At 37.8% G+C, this 19233-nt stretch overlaps 1 protein-coding gene across 6 annotated transcripts in view; it reads left to right on the forward strand.

Moving 5' to 3' along the window:
• The window catches only part of pam (peptidylglycine alpha-amidating monooxygenase), a 63408-nt gene that overhangs the window by 25717 nt on the left and 18458 nt on the right, over positions 1-19233 (forward strand). For 4 of the 6 annotated variants that reach the window (XM_039678073.2, XM_039678071.2, XM_039678074.2 and 1 more), the window contains exons 6-15: positions 416-507; positions 646-729; positions 998-1046; positions 3232-3299; positions 3466-3546; positions 3628-3704; positions 6554-6657; positions 9031-9227; positions 9428-9487; positions 14683-14973. In XM_039678073.2, the coding sequence (XP_039534007.2) occupies positions 416-507; positions 646-729; positions 998-1046; positions 3232-3299; positions 3466-3546; positions 3628-3704; positions 6554-6657; positions 9031-9227; positions 9428-9487; positions 14683-14973 (1103 nt within the window). The remainder of the gene's footprint in view (positions 1-415; positions 508-645; positions 730-997; positions 1047-3231; positions 3300-3465; positions 3547-3627; positions 3705-6553; positions 6658-9030; positions 9228-9427; positions 9488-14682; positions 14974-19233) is intronic. The other 2 variants (XM_039678075.2, XM_089126516.1) reach the window with 1 other exon arrangement.

Genomic DNA, 19233 nt, shown 5'->3' on the forward strand with positions numbered 1-19233 from the left:
AATATGGGTAACAAACAGACCCCACTGACTCGTACAGGAAACAAAATACTAGTCAGTGTTGTCCATCAACATCCTTGAAAATGTCTTTTGTGGAAACTCATGCAGGTTTGGAACAACTTGAGGGTAAGTAAATGATGACAGGATTAAACATTTTGGGTGGACTATGCCTTTAATTAGTAATGTATAATTTTCTATAATTTGCACTGCCCGGTGGATTTTCCAATAAACACTATGGATGAAATCATGCATCTGTATGTTTGATGATAGTTTTGTTTAAGCATATCATTATTGGCTCAACCAATGGCATTGGAATTTTCTACCATTGTGAATGGATGTGTTAAATGAGTAATAATGCTAATCTGGAGGATAATTTCTGATGTTTTATTGTTGTTGTTGTTGTTGTTGATTTGCTCAGGGATTGTGGGAGAGAGCTGGGTACCTGTCGGGATCAGGCCAAGATCATGTATGCCTGGGCCAGGAATGCTCCTCCAACCAAACTACCTAAAGGTGCTCCCCTTGCTCTTCACCGTTCCTCCGCTTCTCTCTGTCTCAAAGCAGCCAGTGTAACCTATACTTGATCACGATGAGTAAATGCACTTATCTGAAACATAATCAAACCAACTCTGAAATGTTCTTCTTTTGCAGACGTTGGCTTTAAAGTTGGGGGAGACACCAGAATTAACTACTTTGTGCTGCAAATTCATTATGGTGATGTCAACAATTTCAGAGGTAAGCTCAGCAATACAGAAGATCCAGAGATAACGCAACAATATTGTGAAATCAGCATGTTTTGTCATGATTTATTTACTTCTCTCTTTTCTCATTTTGACAATTTTCTGTATGCACCCACCCAGAGGCCTGTCAATCACTGCTAGTCCTGCTGTTTTAAGCAGTCCTGCCCATTGAAAACTGTTGTATTATGGCTGTGACGGTGATGAAATGCATTGTTTCTGTGTCTTAAGATGTGACTAATGTGTTCATCTCGTCTTGATTGTAGATCATCATAGAGACTGCTCAGGACTCACTTTAAGAATGACTTCCAAACCGTAAGTTATTGCCACTAGATTTTAACATAACTGTGACTTGTCATTCATTAGACATATTTGTTGCTCCCAAACATGGACATTTCCAAACCTGTTTTTCAATTGAACTGCAAAATGAAAGACAGGGAATTTACATTTTTGAGCTTGTGAATAAATCACCATTCATCACGATTTATTTTGTATTTTTGTAATGTGCCAATAAATAGCTTGAGTTTAAATTTGAGCATCTGCTAAATTCTCCATTGAAACCTTGAAACACTGAGGGGAAAAAGCATCTATTCAAGCTTTCTGAGGGTCTGTGGGTTAGTTATAACCGTACGTTCACACCACCGCCGGCGAGAGCGGCAAAATTCGCTCTTGGTATGGGGATGGTATTTAAAGGGGCCACAAAGCAAACAAGCATGTCAGTCGTTATTTTTGCAGAAAATTGATCGATGGAAATAACTTTAAAATTATAGTGACATGTTTGCTAACTAAATAAACAAATTAAAAGCCATATGTATGTGGTGTGGCTTGTGTGTTCATGGTTAAGTGCTATTATAATTTGCATTCTCGCTAAAAAAAAAAGTGTTCTAGCATGAAAATCGTGCCTATAAATAATGTTGCGCGCCCTCTTATCAAATTCAAATTATCAACCTCCTCTATTTTGCTTGGGAACTAATGTGGCCGGAACCAAAGTTTACAGGACTGCGTTCTCTGGGATTCTCTCAAACGGAGCACTTCTACATTCCGATTGGTTGCCGCCGAACTGCGTCATTGCTTATTACCATAAAGTTGAACTGATTTCAACTCTGCTCGCCGCTCTCGCCGTCCGAAATGCGCCGCGCCGCTCTCGCCGGAGCTCTCCGCCGGCTCTCAATGAAAATGAATGACTTCCGGCCACTTTGACGCTCTCGCCGGTGGCGGTGTGAACGTACAGTAACTGTTTGGATAAGCAATTTCACAAAGAAAGATACAAAAGTATAGTAAAACATTGTTTCTCAATGCACTTTGTATAGTGTTAATGAAATAACATTATACATTATAATTTTAAGGTATTCTATGTTTGGGGGATGGGTAAATCGCAATACAGCCTAATGTGATTTGATTACATGTATTACATTTTAAAAGGCTATGATTGCATCAAAGTGGTTCACAGTCATGAATTATGAAAATGTCTACTTTATGGTCTTTATATTGTAATATGTTTTAGACAGCTGTAAGAATGCATATTTTATCTCCCTCATCTGAATTTGAAGGATCAGTCTGCAATAGTATATACATTTCAAAATAAGAGTCCCTGTGTATTTCGGGCTTGTTTATAATTAAAAGTCACACAATATGTGTACATTTTTTTTTCTTTGGCTATTCTTGGTATTTTGGTTACATAGTAAATTGTATTTAATTTAAGATAATTTCCATTTAATTCATATTAAATTATTTTAGTTTCTGGCTGGGTTGCTCTCCCACAGGAAGAAAAGAAGACGCATATTATTCACTATATAGATTTTAGTATCAAAGGTTATTATAATTTTCTAAAATCATAAAAAAAAACAGCAACTACACTATTTTTCCTATGGCAGTTAGAAAAACAAAGAATACTAACTTTAGCTAAGGTAAGCATACAAATTCTGATATTTTAAGGAAATGAGGAAGGGAGAACAGCTCCACAGGAAACTTAGCCAATGTTAGCATGAAATGGCAATAAATAAATACAAAAGCCTTAATTATTATGTGTCACTTAATTTGGCTTAAAATAGCAGTCAACAATGAAACGAAACGCAGAGACAAAACTAAGATTCAAGTTTGTTAATCGTAAATCGGCCTGAATCCAATAAACTTCTGAATATAGATATTTGAACACCCACTGAGACATCATTTGTGGTTGCACCTGTGTCGAAATAAGCTTTGCTTTAAGTGGTGACTGATCTTCATCGGGGTAGACACTACATTAAAAAGTCAAAAATTCCTAATAAAACCTGTCAAATATCTTGAGACTTGGTAACTGTTGAATAAAATTGACTCCAGACTGTAGAATTACTGGAAAAACAATGTCCTTCTTTGCATTGTGTCTGCATTAGCTCCTCAGATGCACATTATTTTTCAATAATGAAGTGTGCTGTCATCAGCAATTCCTTACTTAATCATATAACTGTCAAGTTTATCTGAAATCCCTTGACGTGTGATGGATGTTGTGTCCTCTATGCAGACAGCCCTTTATTGCTGGCATTTACCTGATGATGTCTTTGGACACTGTCATTCCTCCAGGGAAGAAAGGTATTCTAACTATTTTCCAGTTTGGCTCTAATAAGCTTATAGACATCTGGGCTTGTGAAAGACTTCTCAGCTTTACCTGGAATGTTGTGATCAGTTTATCAATAGCTGTCACCTGATAAACGTATGTTATGTTATTTTTGACGTCTTATGTTTTTGGTGTTCGCAGTTACCAATGCAGACATCGCTTGCACTTACACATCTTTCCCGATGTATCCGTTTGCCTTCAGGACACACACACACAGCCTTGGTGAGATATTGCATTTATTTGTTATGTCTACTCTTTTTACTTCATGGTAATGGAAAACTTGTTGCATGTGTTGTGCTTCAGGTAAAGTTGTGAGTGGGTACAGGGTTCGAGATGGACAGTGGACTCAGATCGGGCGCCAGTCTCCACTGTTGCCACAGGTATGTTTTACAAGTCCTCTCTGCTTGGTCGAGCATGATGGGTTACTATGTGGCACCTAGAGAGGGAAGGGTTCACTGATAAGGGTTGTCAGTCATGTCATTGTGATTCATATGCTCCTCGTACATGTTTTGTTTTTTTTGAGTCTGCAGATTTGTTTGTTAAAAACAAAGTTCGCACAAAATGTAAAATATTCTCTACTTGGACTTTCGTTTATCTTCGAAACACAAATGAAGATACGGTTGTGGTCAGAATTATTGGCACCCCTGCTAAATATGATCAAAGATGGCTGTAAAAATAAATCTACATTGTTTATACTTTTGATCAAATTTTTTTTTTTTTTTTTTTGAAAAATCACAAAATCTAACCTTTCATTAAAGTAAAATTATTGAAAGTGGGGGTAAATTACATTATGACATAAATGCTTTTCTCCAAAACACATGGGCCATAATTATCGGCACCCTTTTATTAAATACTTTTTGCAACCTCCTTTTGACAAGATAACAGTTCTCCTATAATGCCGGATGAGTTTGGTGAACACTTGACGTGAGATCAGAGACCATTCCTCCGTACAGACTCTCTACAGATCCTTCAGATTCCCAGATCCATGTTGGCGCTTCTCCTCTTCAGTTCAGCCACTCATCTTCTACAGGGTTCAGTTCAGGGAACTGGGACGGTCATGGCAGAAGCTTCATTTTGTGCTCAGTGACACATTTTTGTGTTGATTTTGTTTCAGATCTTTGTCCTGATGGAAGATCCAACCACGTCCCATTATAAGATTTCTAATGGAGGCCGTCAGTTTTTTTTTATTTTTTTTTTTATCTGATGGTATTTGCTAGAATCCATGATACCATGTATCTGAACAAGATGTCCAGCACCTCCAGCAAACAAATAGACCCACAAAATTAAAGATCCAGCGATGTATTCAGGGACGTGCACAGACATTTTGAGGGGCAGGGGCTCAAGTGAAAAAAGGGCACTTCTCATAATTTTTTTTTTTAATTTTTTTTTACTTTTTTTAAACAAAAAAATATATATAGGCCTATATACTGTATATTAACAACTCTAATATTTTTTTTAAAAAATATTTAAAAAGTTAATTAATTTTATCTTCCTCAAACTCATACAATTGTTTAATTTGCAAAAGATGTCTACAAAATAATCAGTTCACACAGAAATCATGGTCTCCTTAGTATTCATAGGTTTATAGAGCAGCAAAGGAAACCATGCCACAGTGTGTCAATCAAGTACATATTTGATAAACCTGATGGTGACATGGACTTCACATTTGAGGGAGAACTGCATCATCATCAAATAAAATCCACATTTTGATTTTGTTTCTGTTTGCATCAGCTATGTAAGTCATTAACTTTAATAATAAGAATGTTAGGCCATACAAATTCATAAAAACGTTCGGATTTTCCATACAAGGCCATAAATTACATTTAGCCACATCTTAAATTGATATGCTCATTCATTTATTATCACTATACAATTGTTCGCGATAAAATGATATCAAGTTTGAGTCAAAATCGTCAATACTCGGTATCAATATAGAGTTCGATAAACGTTCGATAATGTTTATGTGGCAAAAGCACAACGAAACTCATTTGTTTATCCGCTCGGCTCAAAGTCCAGACGGCAGCGCGAGCTTACTAGAGGTGACGCGTTTACTCTGATCGGCGCTTCAGAACTCTTGACCTGATATTTAGATACACTATGCATTAAATTTATTTATTTGACAGGGAAACTGTGCGCAAATAGTAATATGTATTTTCTTAAAAAAATAAAATGAAAAAGCAACCCAGAAAAAAAGGGCACTTTCTCTCCAGCAATAAAAAGGGCAGGTGCTCAAGCCCCCTTTGATGTCTATGTGTGCACGTGCCTGGATGTATTTAATCGTGGGCATGGGGTACGTTTAATCCCCTCTGGTGTGTTTGCTGCCAAAAAGCTCTTTTCTTAGTTTCATCTGACCACAGAAACCAGTCCTGTTTAAAGGTCCAGTCGTGTCTGACAACTGAAAATGCTGGAGTTTGTACTTTGATGAGCGCAGAGGATTTTTATTGAAACCCTCCCATGTGGTGATGTAGGGGTTTTTAGGCTTTCTGACCCCAAGAATCAACGAATCTCTGCTGTTCTCCATCTGGGATCCTTGGAGAGTCTTTGGCCACTCAAACTCTCGTCCTCACTATGATATAGACACACGTCCTCTTCAAGGCAGATTCGTGACATCTTTAGTTGATTGGAACTTCTTAATTATTGCCCTTATGATGGAAATGGGAATTTTCAATGCTTTAGCTGTTATTTTGCAACAATCTTTTGCTGCGCATCAGAAATATATTCTGTGGTTTTCATCTTAGTGATGGATGATTCAGGGAATTTGGCTTTTGTTTCTTCTCATATTTATATTTCTGTGAAACAAGAAGTCATGGTTGGACAATTTTCATGTTCCCATTCACACTGGTGTGCTAATTGTTTTAAAAATATTAATGGGAATATACTTCATATTTTAGTCATACGATTTTCTAGGGGTGCCAGTAATTCTGGCCACAACTGTATTTCTGGTCAAGCAAGCACATTTGAGCTTCTGTTTACCATATAATGTGTGTTGGCCTGTTTATTTAAGAATAAAAGCCTAAATTAAATCTGTCCGTCAAGCGATCGTGTCTCTTAAGAAGACTTGGATTATATTTAAAGTTTATTTTAGAACTTTTTGAGGCTATTTTTGGTCAGTCAGAGACAGAAATCTCACAGGTTTCATTAAAAAAGTGAGGGTGAATATATGAGGATTTTCATTTTTGGCTGAACTAACTTTTTCATTTCATTTCTCCTCCCTGAACTTAAACTTCAGGCTTTTTATCCAGCCACCAATACCATTGATGTAAAAAATGGAGACATACTAGCAGCCCGATGTATGTTCACAGGAGAAGGAAGAACAACTAATACCGAAATCGGGTAAGCTCTTGCCGACTAACTTTAGTTGTTGTTTTATTTAGACTCTCACTGCTTTTTCGAAACTTAATAACATTGTTTAAAATGTACTGGAAAATTGACATCAGATTTTCTGTAAGAGATTTCACCTTTAATTTTTCATTCCTATGTAGAGTTACGGTGACAGTAAGTGTGCTAGAGATGAGTGATGACGGTGTGCATGCTGGTGACATTTCCAGCGTCTTGCTTTCACTCGGTTTGCATGGTGTTGATTCCTGTCGCTGTTTCTCTGACCACCTGTCTTACTACTGTACGTCCATCTTACAAAGTGACACATGGTACGACAGGTGGTGTGTGTGTGTGTGTGATGAAAGTTGAAACACACTGCGTAGGTCAGCTCGTCGAAGTGTGTGTGTTTCATCATATCCCGATTGAGCGTGACTCCTCAGACGTGTGTTTGCCTTTGCCCTGCCATTCCTGTTACCACGGTGACAGAGCGAGCACACAATAGTGCACTGACGCATCTCCGGGAAGCCCACACACCCGACTCAAGGCCACACGATAAGATGGTTGTTGACTTAAAGTCTGGTCTTTGTCAACTGAAACATGTTCACACAGACATGAATACATTACAGGCCTCATTATACATATAATTTTGTGAAAAAGTATGTGCACCCCATGACAAGTGTAATTAGGAGTCCAAGCACCAACCATCTTATTAAACCTGTTAAATTGTAGAACCTTGAAATAATAAGGTGTCTTGTTTAATCTAGTGTTATATTATTCAACAAAATATCAGATTTCACTGAACTTGATGTAATTCTGAGGTGCAGTGTAAAATTTTGTGTAGATCTGACAGTCGTTGTGCGAAAAATTGTGGGAAACATCATAAATGCATTTGTCCTAGTCTTGAAGTTGGCTTGAAGTTTACTTTACTTGTGTATATGGAAGAATTTCTGAGTGAAATGCATTATCGAGCTGGCAAAAGAAATAGGGCAGGGCTTAATGTATCCATTGGTTGTTGACAAGATTGTGAAAAGTAAGAATTGCAGAATGTGAATGGTTGAAATGCGTTGTGACATGATGACATTTTGATTAAAGATTAAGAAACAATATATGGTATATCAAAAGGTCAAAAGTTTGGAAACTATTATTTTTAATGTTTTTGAAAGAAATCTTTTCTGCTCAAGGGAACAATATAATATTGTGAAATATTATTACAGTTTAAAATAATGGTTTTCTATTTTAATATACTGTAATTTATTCCTGTGATCAAAGCTGAATTTTCAGCATCATTACTCCAATCTTCAGAGAGTCATATTTCCTTCAGAAATCATTATGATTTATTATTTGTGCTGCTTAATATTTTTTTTGGAATGTGATACTTTTATCAAGATTCAATGATGAACAAAAAGGTAAAAAGAACAGCATTTATTCAAAAACTTACTGACCCTTTTTTTTTTACTTTTTAAGTATCACAGGTTATAAAAAAATATTAAGCAGCACAGCTGTTTCCTATATATATATATATATATATATATATATATACATACATACAAACACACACTATAATCGCCATAAAAGTTGACTTTTTTCTGTATTTAGGAGTGCATCTGAAAACAAAAGCTAAAATATACTGCTGTGATATCCCGTTATCCCTGTGATATCCCATTAAGTTGCACAATGCAGGATTTTCCCCCAAAAAAAGTATCGTATCATACAAGCATTATCCCTTTCAATTATGACTTGTGATGCACTGGCAGTGTGTGGTGGTGTTTGTGTCATCAGAGACGCTGTCCTCCGCCTGTGTTTTGTTTTGCTGTGCTCGGGTGTTTCTGGGCTGCATTCTTTGGCCAGTGTGTGTGTGTGACGTCTGTGTCTGTAGCTCTGCTAAGTTCTCTAGGTTCTTATGATGACACGTAATTGTTGTTTATTAGTGAGCTAGACAGAAGATCGCTAAACTCGATCGCAAAGCCAGTCATCGAATTATTAGCGTAACTGTTTAAAAACACCTGACTTGAGTCTGAAGCTGTTCTTGAGATGCAGCCGCAGTGTTGTGGCACCTGATGTGATGTCAAGAGAAAGGGGTGTGGCTTCCTACTCAGGGGTGTGGCTTCTGGCTCAGTTGACCCTGCCCACAAGGACAGGCCAAGTTTGAATGTTGTTTTTACTGAAAATCCTGCATAGTCCATCTTTATCCTATTACGTAAGTTGTAAAAACAAAATCAAAACCTAACAGGTTTTTTGAGAAATGTCTTTCCATTTTATGGTATATAGAGGGTCAGTGGCCTTTGGGGGTCATTTGAGGCAACGGCTACTGTAGTTGTGTTGCATATTTTCATGCTTAATGTTCTGTGCTGGTAGTTTGTTCATTTCCCATTGTTGTTTTCTTCACAGAGGCACCTCCAACGATGAGATGTGTAACTTCTACATCATGTACTACATGGACAACATCCATGCTGTGCCGTACATGAACTGCGGAGATGACGGCAGCAGTGAGCTTTTCCGAAACATCCCTTCTGAGGCCAATACTCCCATCTCGGTCAGGCCAGACCATATGATGTCCATGAGGCATGAGACGGCTCCTCATAAAGGTACAGTCCAAATACATACATTTCCAGATTTAGGCAGTACGACCAAACTCTTGTATCGTGGTATGATTGCTCTATATATATTATATTATATTCATTTATTTTTTACATTAAACCAGAATGTTTTCAAATGAAATGTACTTCATTTGATTTGTTCTCTTCTATATATTCTCATTTTCTCATTTCTTTTTTGATTTGCACAGATGCTGTGGAGTCTTTGGAGCTGCAGGAGCCCAAGAGAGAAGAGGACGTTCAGGATCAGGGTAAGATGCTTACAAATTATTTCAAATTACAGACAGACAAGACTAAGAGAGACTGTCGTGAAACACAATCAGTGCTGGAATACCCTTACAAATCTAATTTGACACGCTGAATGGCACTCTTTTGCCGTAAAAAAACAATGGATGTTTAGTACAACTCATCAATAGAGGCTCCGAGACTGGAAACGAGTGTCAGAAAGGGGAGTCATCCAAACGGAGCAAGGTTGGGAAATAAATAAAAACTGTTCCACGCCTGCATGACTTTCTTTTTTCATTGGTACATGAAAGTTGTTGTTTTGTTGCTTTTTCCATACAGTGAAAGATAAAAAAACGATAAAAGCATCATAAAAACACCATGAAGACACATGTTTCACTGTGTCTGCAGTGAAGTTAACAAAAATGACAACAACATAATTTGCGAATAAAATGTAATTCAAAATAATAATTATAAACATAATAATATAATAAAAAAAATGTAATACAATAAACAAATACTAAAAGCCTTCTGCTCCGACACGGCTCTCAAACTCATTTTCAGATCTTAATTTATTTGTCATTTCTTGGCCTGTTTATAGCTTAATAACATTTATTTGTATGGAAAATTACTTTCTGCAAGATTTTTCCTTTTGTGTTCTATAAAAGAAAGGAAATCATGTTTCAAGTGGCATATGGATCGACAAACTGGTAAACGCATCATTCCATTTATTGGTTACATGAAGATCTACTGTTGATGTGAATAGGCTGGCAGCTGTGCAAATGAACTTTGACATGTTTATGTTGTGGTTTATCAGAGATTAGTTCTAAAGGTGTCATGACATGAATACAATTTTCTTTCATTTTTTTTTATTGCTCAATTTTTTGGTGATGAATGTACCAATGCATGACTCCTTTCACAGCAACGTTTTTAAGATTCTTTGGAGTTCAAATTTTAAAAGGATTCACTTACCAAAAAGCTGAGAGCTTGCATTTCATTTCTTCTGTTTTACCATGGTAAAATTGAATCGCAAAGGTCCTTACATTTAACTTTACAGCAGTAAAGAAAATTGCTAACACTTTACTGTAAGGTCTCATTTATTAACATTGGTAAATTTATTATTAAGTATCATAAACTAACAATGAGCAATATATTTTTTACAGCATTATTAACATTTTTTTATGTTAGTTAATAAAAATATTCATGTTAGTTCACAGTGCATTAACTCATTTTAACATAACGTGATCTAAATGTATTGATTAAGATTAACAAAGGCTGTAAAAGTATTGTTCATTCTAAAATAACTAATGTTGAAAAATAACTTTTTTAAGATCTCATTGGGTCTTATCGTAAAAATGACTTGGTCTTTTGCATATCATGGTAATTTTAATTGCTTTTTGCAGACTAGATTTATACGTTATGTATTAGCATCTCCACGTGGAGCTCATTTGCATAATCTAAAACTCACAGTTTGAACAGTGACTGAATTGTACCGGTGTTACTTGCTTCCCAAACCACCGCTGAAGTTTTGACAATAGATCCAAACATAATTGAAAAAGTTGTTATAATTGTTATTAAAAACTGCTGTTATTAAGAATAGCTGTTTTTAAGTACTTATTTCTCTGAATTAGTATGAATTGAATGTTTAGTATTCTATCCATTTTGTATAGGAGTGTGTGGAGCGTTGTCCTGCTTTGTTCCGTCCACTGTTGTGGCATGACCAGTCAATTACCTGGCTGCATCTGGAGGTTTATTTATAGCCACCCTGTGTGGTTGTGTTTTTGCCCAGTTAAGAGATGTCTAGCATTTGTTTTAGCAGCCTTATCTGATGGCCCTGGGTATTTGTTTGTGTTAGTCCAAGATCCAATGGAAATCGATGAAATATTTCAGCACTGTGACGGTCAGAGGCACGCTATTAAACAGGGTCCTGGATTGGTAGGTGGTAGAGGGTTGGGATGGTAGGGTCAAAAGGCGAAGAGAGTCCTGTGGGCGAAAATGCCTTGTTGATGCTAGAGGTCAGAAGAGAATGGGCCGACTGATTCAAGCTGATAGAAGAGCAGCTGTGACTGAAATAACCACTCGTTACAACCGAGGTATGCAGCAAAGCGTTTGTAAAGCCACAACATGCACAACCTTGTGGCGGATGGACTACAACAGCAAAGGACCCTACCGAGTACCACTCATCTCCACTACGAATAGGAAAAAGAGGCTACAATTTGCAAGAGCTCACCAAAATTGTACAGTTGAAGACTGGAAAAATGTTGCCTGGTCTGATGAGTCTCGATTTCTGTTGAGACATTCAGATGGTAGAGTCAGAATTTACAGAATTTACGTAAACAGAATGGACATGGATCCATCATGCCTTGTTACCACTGTGCAGACTGGTGGTGGTGGTGGTGTAATGGTCTGGGGGATGTTTTCTTGGCACACTTTAGGCCCCTTAATGCCAATTGGGCATCATTTAAATACCACGGCCTATCTGAGCATTGTTTCTGACCATGTCCATCCCTTTATGGCCACCATGTAACCATCCTCTGATGGCTACTTCCAGCAGGAATAATGCACCATCTCACAAAGCTCGAATCATTTCAAATTGGTTTCTTGAACATGACAATAAGTTCACTTTACTAAAATGGCCGCCACAGTCACCAGATCTCAACCCAAAAGAGAATCTTTGGGATGTGGTGGAACGGGAGCTTCATGCCCTAGATGTGCATATCATAAATCTCCATCAACTGCAAGATGCTATCCTAACAATATGGGCCAACATTTCTAAAGAATATTTTCAGCACCTTGTTGAATCAATGCCACGTAGAATTAAGGCAGTTCTGAAGGCGAAAGTGGGTCTAACAATCCTTTAGGTGAGTGTATATAAAGAGTTGTTGTAACCCCGGCTATCTGGAGAAATGTTCCCATTGGCCTCTGTCCATCATCTCCTCCTAATCATCCCCATATAAATACTGATTGGGTTCATCACTGTCTCCTCTCCACCAATAAGCCGGTGTGTTCTGGCACAGAATGGCTGCCGTCGCATCATCATTAGGTGGCGCTGCACACTGGTGGTGGTTGAGGAGATTCCCCTCTTCTTTGTAAAGCACTCTTGAGTGCAGAGAAAAGCGATATATCTAAATGTGGCGAATTATTGTAAATTAGGACTGTCAACGTTAATATGTTAACACATGTGAATAATTAAAAATCCTTGGCACGTTAAATTAATTTAATGCAATTAACTTAGTTTACGTTATGCAGTTAAATGATCTTTGAGGTCCAGGCTGATTACATCAGAGATGGCAGAGAGAACAGTTTTCAGTGAATTATTCATTCCAGTGTCTACTAAGCTTTAAAACACGAGCTTTGTCATATTCTGAGATTGTTTCTGAAGAGTGTGAGCCCTCATGCATCGTCCTGTGTGAAATACAGACTGAACGCAACGTCAAAACATTCCACCGCTGTATGGCCAGAGAATATGCAAACTACGTTTCTGGGCAGAATAAAGCAAACCCAATGTCTCGCTAGTAAAGTTTTGGATTGCAATTGAGGTAAAGATGATTGCAGTGACATATAGAGTCCTACAGTAAACACACACGAGTATTTGTGCAAATGTGTGACACATTTTAGTACATTCATACACATTCAGGATCATTTTTTAATTTATTTGTCATGTGTATCTTGCCAGACTAATCTCATGAAGTAGCGTGTGTATGACACGGCAATTCGTATTTCCATTTTTGGCGTGCTATCAAGACGCATAATCGCTTTTCAGCGTGTTTATGAACGCCGTTGACTTAACGTTATTACTGTATATATAAATATATGACTTACCTCAACCCCGTCCCTAAACCTACCCGTCACTGGGGTTATTGGCATTTATGAGTCTTCCCCTACCATCCTAGGAAAAAAAAAGATCGCTCCCCAGATGTAGATCTACATTCTGCTTCGTTTCGCGTGGACATTTGAAGGCGTGTACAGACACGCGGAATCACTCGGACGTTAATGGTGTAGACATACACGCATACACGTGGATAGCTCAAAATAAGTAGAGATATGTTTACGCAAAAGTCATGATGTCATATTGATCTTGCTGTGTTTAGTAATTCTGAATGGATCCGTGTTTTGTAGTAGGTATATGCAGTCAGGTCAAGGTGGTCGTTGTTTTGTTTAGTTTTTTTGCCGTGTTCATGTGGTCCTGTTCGGTATCACAACTTGATTTGTCTAAAATGTTTGTGGTCACTTAGAAATGTCACCTTTTCCATGAAAACGTCAAATAATAAAGTAATCTGAAAATTTCATTTTATACTTCCTGAAGCGTCTCCCACACGCATTAGCTACTTTAGCAAGCTTTCAAGTCCTTACAATTGACATTTTTCTTAACACTTGAAATTGATTGCTAGAATGGACAGTGCTATTCTATTACTCAATAAGTGAAGGATAATTTCACTAATATCATTCAATATTAAGCAATTGTTGATATAGGGACAGGCATCATATCTCAATAAATGACTACCAGTTTGTTTTAATGCGAGAATAGTAGGTTGTATACGAAAATATGGTGTCCTCTTTCTCAGTTTGAGCCACTGACCCTCCAAATGTCTGTGTATGGGCATGCATCATGACATTTAATCTTTACAAATAGTCATACAAAGGTGTAAATTCACTAGCTTCCTTATATGATCACTGTTACAGCGAAATATTATAGTGATGATAGTGCTCGGCACTGGTACATACTGTCTTATGCATTTCACTGGACCAAGGATGCGCACACTGGCAGTGTGAAACAGGCCTTAAATTATAAAATAGTTTATTCAGATATCTCTGTTGTGCAGGGTGATTTTGTGCTCACATAGTATCCAATGGAATAGTTGAAATTTGAAACACTGTACATGTATGAACATAAAACAGTTTGTAATGCAGCATTCTGACCATTTTCGTTTTGTGTCAGAGCACAACACCCAGATGTCGTTATCAGAATAGATGTACTGTATGTGGTACAGGATATAAAAGACTGTTGATGTTGCACAGTCTGCCTGTTACAAAAGTAGAGGGCGTCATTCAATCTGATAAGCAACCAGTGTAAAGGACAGGCAAAAATAGCACACGTATAACCATCCGTCGTGTAGTACACCACCAGCACAACCTCGCTTCATCCACTGCAGGACTTTCTCACTTTTCACACCACCATTCCTCTTTTGTCTTTCCGCTTTTCCTCCTCTTTCTTCCTGTGCAGGTGACCTCTATTCCCTTCTTTCTAAACTGCTGGGGGAGAGAGATGATGTTGTCCACGTGCATAAGTACAACCCTGCAGATGCGGCCCGAGCCCAGACACATCTGATGGCAGAGATTGATAGCATAATGCAAAAAAAAGGCCGAGGCTGGCCACTTTTAAGCTACAAAACAAAAGAGGATGCAATTCTGGTGAGGGACAGAGTGCACAAGTTTCACCAGTTAGAGTCCACTGTCAGCCCCTCAAGGAGCAGGACTGTACCCGCCACAGGGGAGGCTCAAAGGGACCAACAAGGTGGGTTTCGGCCGCGTTTTTTTACCCCAACAAAGAGCAAATGTATCAAGTGTTGTGTGGACGGTAAGCTTTCAACTCATGGGCCACAGTGTCAACTGAGACGAGCGTTTGTCTCCTACATATCCATTGGTTTTCCTTTTGATGCCTGTTTTCACCCATCTCACTGCTATCATTTATACGTTGCGTTGCGCAGATTGTTGGCTGAGTGTGTAATGTTTTAGCATGTGGTTTTAATAATTCTCTATTGATCGATCTGAAACATGAGAATTGCTATAGATTAGATTTCAAGATGCACTGCTTTCATTTCGTTGTTCAAAATATAACCCCTGTGAGCAAGATGAGACATCAATGAATTTGGTCAGGTTTCCTTGAAGTTGATTTCACTGAACGATTGTTCTTGAGTACACAAGCATACATAAGTGCATTCGGAAAACATTCAGTTATTGGGTTCACGAGAATGGTTTTAAAACTATTTTCTAGAAGTTTTGACAAAACATGACTGGAAAAATAGTCTTTTATTCGACTGAAAGTCACAAAATGCAAAAAAATGTCGTAATCATATGGTTTTACTAAACAGCACTGTAAAAATACATAATGTAATACACTATAAATAGTATTCAACTTCTGTACATTACATATTATAATATGATTGTTGTTACACTCTACAGCATGATCAATTGTGGCCAAACAACACCTCATTTAAATATACCTTTCATATTTGGACACTTCTTTATGATAGAAATGCTACTGCCACTCTAATTTCTAACATCAAAACACAGGTTTAACCCTATGGGGTTGATGAACACGCTGGCATGGAAGCAGTGGTAACAACTTAAAGGATTAGTTCACCTCAAAATTAAAATGTCCTGATAATTTCCTCACCCCAATGTTATCCAAGATGTTCATGTCTTTCTTTCATCAGTGGAAAAGAAATTATTTTTTTTGAGGAAAATATTTCAGGATTTTTTTCCACACAATGGACTTCAATTGCAACCAACATTTTGAAGTCCAAATCAATGCAGTTTCAAAGTGCTATGAAGAGCTTCAAACGGCTCTGCACGTTCCCAGCTGAGGAATAGGGTCTTATTTAGAGAAACCATCGGCCATTAAAAAAAAAAAAAAAAATGTATCTGGAAATTTTCAAAACTGTAGCGTACTGTTATTTGCTTGTGAACATCTTTTTGAAACGCGTGAAAAATATTAACCAAAACTCAGCGAATACTTGCCACACAGACTTTTATTTTGAAATTGGCTCAAATTGAACAACAATTTGCATATTTAGAGACATACTGATGTTTTCTCCTGTATTAGCGTGTTTAATTAGCATTACGTTACAAATCTGGTGAAATGGCGCACGTTGCATTCCCAGATGAACATTATAATCAGACTCACAGCAGATGCTGAGCTGGAGTTTGGAGCTGCTGAGACGTGCTCCTTGCATGTAAATGAGAACAATACAACAGTGCATATACTGTATGTTTAATTTAATCACAGCGTTTGTGTCTTCACAATTAGTACTATGCTTTATTGTGACTTTTTAAAGCAACACCAAGTAACTTTCGCCCTACTGGTTGGAAGCAGAATTGTCCATTACCGCTTTCGTCAATAATTTAGCCTACCGCATCCTATTGGCGCACGCGCACGCTCACGCTCACACTCGCTGTTGATCCAGCACGGCATTAATATTTTTAACTCAAACATTTGCGATTTGAAAGTCATCGATTGCAATGCTCAAATCGGAAACGAGAATGCTATCGATAGCATGCTAAACATGTTAGACTAGCATGTTACTGTTTACTAGCTACCAGATTGATAATTCTCTCCTCTACTAGCATTACTTGATTCATGAAGATAAACGGAGCACCAGATAGTTTCCGTAACATAGCCAGGCAGACAACAAATTAGAAAAACTAGAGATAGTAGGCTACGCAAGCAATATACTTACTAGTCCAACAGCATGACGGCAAAGTCAGCATCGTTGAGGAACCCCTCCTCCCCCTCAAACACTGGCCCAATATTGATCCTTGCCCGGCCTCTTGCTTTATCACTCAGCCTTTTCCTCTTCCATGTCTCCTCAGACAAAACCTTTCTCTTCTTATTTTTTTTACCACTTCGGCCATGACAAAAGCAAACGGAAAACAAACGCTGGTTGGTTACTCGCATCTGAATTTGAGGAAGTAGTGAGGGAAGTGACATATGCCGTAAAACAGTTACATTTTGTTATTTGCTATGGCAGATGCGTCAAGGGTCTTGGAAATATATTATGAAGGTTGAAAAACTACATAATGTTACTTTTTTTTGGTCTTAATATATCATGCAGCCTCAGAAAACGGTCTGATAATGTATTCTCGTCCGTGGAATCTGCCACTTCCGGTATTTTGCATGATCTTGACAAAAAATGCTGTCACTTTAGTTCCAGTTTGAATGTGAATTATCATAAGCTGTAAAAGACTCAAACTCAACTCCTTAATGCTGATATTGTGAGATAGCTTTTTATCTTGGCGAGAAATATCATCACGTTTTAATATCGATCAGACACCTTCATTTTTCACAATTTGTAATGTTGCAGGCCTAAAATGCTTATTTTGCGATAACTTTGCTCGTTTATAAAAAAGAAAAGAAAAATCACATAGACAAATATTCAGACCCTTAACTCAGTATTTAGTACTATGCAGCCTCAATTCTTTTTGGCTATGATGCAATTGACACTCCTGGATTTGGAGATTTTCTGCCATTTTTCTGAGCAGATCCTCTCAAGCTCTGTCAGGTTGGTTGGTGGCCATCCTTGGGCAGCCAAGTCTCTAAAGAGGGGTTAAAATGGGTTCAAATCCAGGCTCTGTTTGGGAGTTATCCCTATAGACACTTTTGTATTGCTTTGGCTGTGTGCTTAGGGACGTTTTGTTCTGTTGGTGGGTCAACCTTCAATGTAATTTCTCACGGCCAGAGAGGAGGCTTTCAGCTGGCTACTCTTCAGTATAGCTCAGATCAGACGAGTGTTGCATTGATGGTTGTCCATCTGCAAGTTTCTCCCATCTCCACTCGTGATCTCTGGAGCTCAATCAGAGTGACCAGCAGGTTCTTGTGGTGCGTTCACGTGCTATGGAAAATAAGAAATTTTCCATTTGTGAACTGGTATTTACCAGTGTGTTGCGTTCAAGTGCTTTTGTTGTCGTAATGTGGTAAAAAAGATGGAGATCCAGACCTGTTATTTAGCTAAAACTATTTTAGATTGCTTAAGTCATCTGCAACAGCAAGAAAATGATTTATCAAAACTCAAAAGGTAAATAATATGCTGTATATCTAGATCATATATATGTTTACCATTCAGGACTCTCGCGGTGCTCTCCGCCATTTTGTCGCCAAGTTTATCTCATCTCAGCAACTCATCCATCAAAATATTCTACGAGTTGCCCAGTGGAAAATAACACATGAGGGGGTGTTCATGTGTATTTTCCATGTCTGCTTTTGGTATTTATCATAATTACCATTGCACATGAACGCACCATTGGTCTCCTCTTTCAGCAAGGCCCATCTCGCCATCAGTTTCATTGTTCAGCCTGCTCTAGGAAGAGTCCTGGTTGTTTTAATAGACTTCTTCCATTGCAGAATTATGGCATATGCAAAAAAAGTAGATAAATGTTGTTTTTAGTACAGATACTCAAATACTTTTTGCCTTAATTTTTGACCATATATAAATATTTTTTTAGTTTGAAGTGTGTCTTATGTACTATTTCTTCTGGGGACACTGTAAATGCAGAATAATAGATATCATTGACATCTTTAGGTGTTTGTCAGGTTAATAATTTTTTACAGAGAACAAGTTATTGATATATTGCAGTTTAGTGGTCAGATGTTAAACTTGTGAGTTTTTTCAATTAAGGGTTTTTAAAGACTAATTTACACCCAGTCCATCTTTTTTTCTTGACAATGTGACATGTGTCGTCACATTGAAGCGTTGCTGCTGAAAAGTGACTATACACCTTAGGTGTGTCCCAGTTTGCCTACTTGTCCTCTAAATCTGTGCTGTTTTTAGTATAAGTAGTGTGATCACACTGATATTCCAAAAAGAAGAACTGGAAAAACAAAGTTTTGGACACTTCATTGCACTCAGCTGTCACAGCTTTCCTTACGTAACAGAGGGAACGGGGAATCAGACTACCATCTTGAATGACTAAATAACCTTTAAAAACCAAAATAACAAAATGCAGCTCAAAAGTGCAATAGACGGTTGAGTACAAAGGTCACGGGTCTGCAATCCAG

This window comes from Pimephales promelas, chromosome 23, assembly GCF_988280905.1.
Source record: "Pimephales promelas chromosome 23, fPimPro1.hap1.1, whole genome shotgun sequence".
Lineage (NCBI taxonomy): Eukaryota > Metazoa > Chordata > Actinopteri > Cypriniformes > Leuciscidae > Pimephales > Pimephales promelas.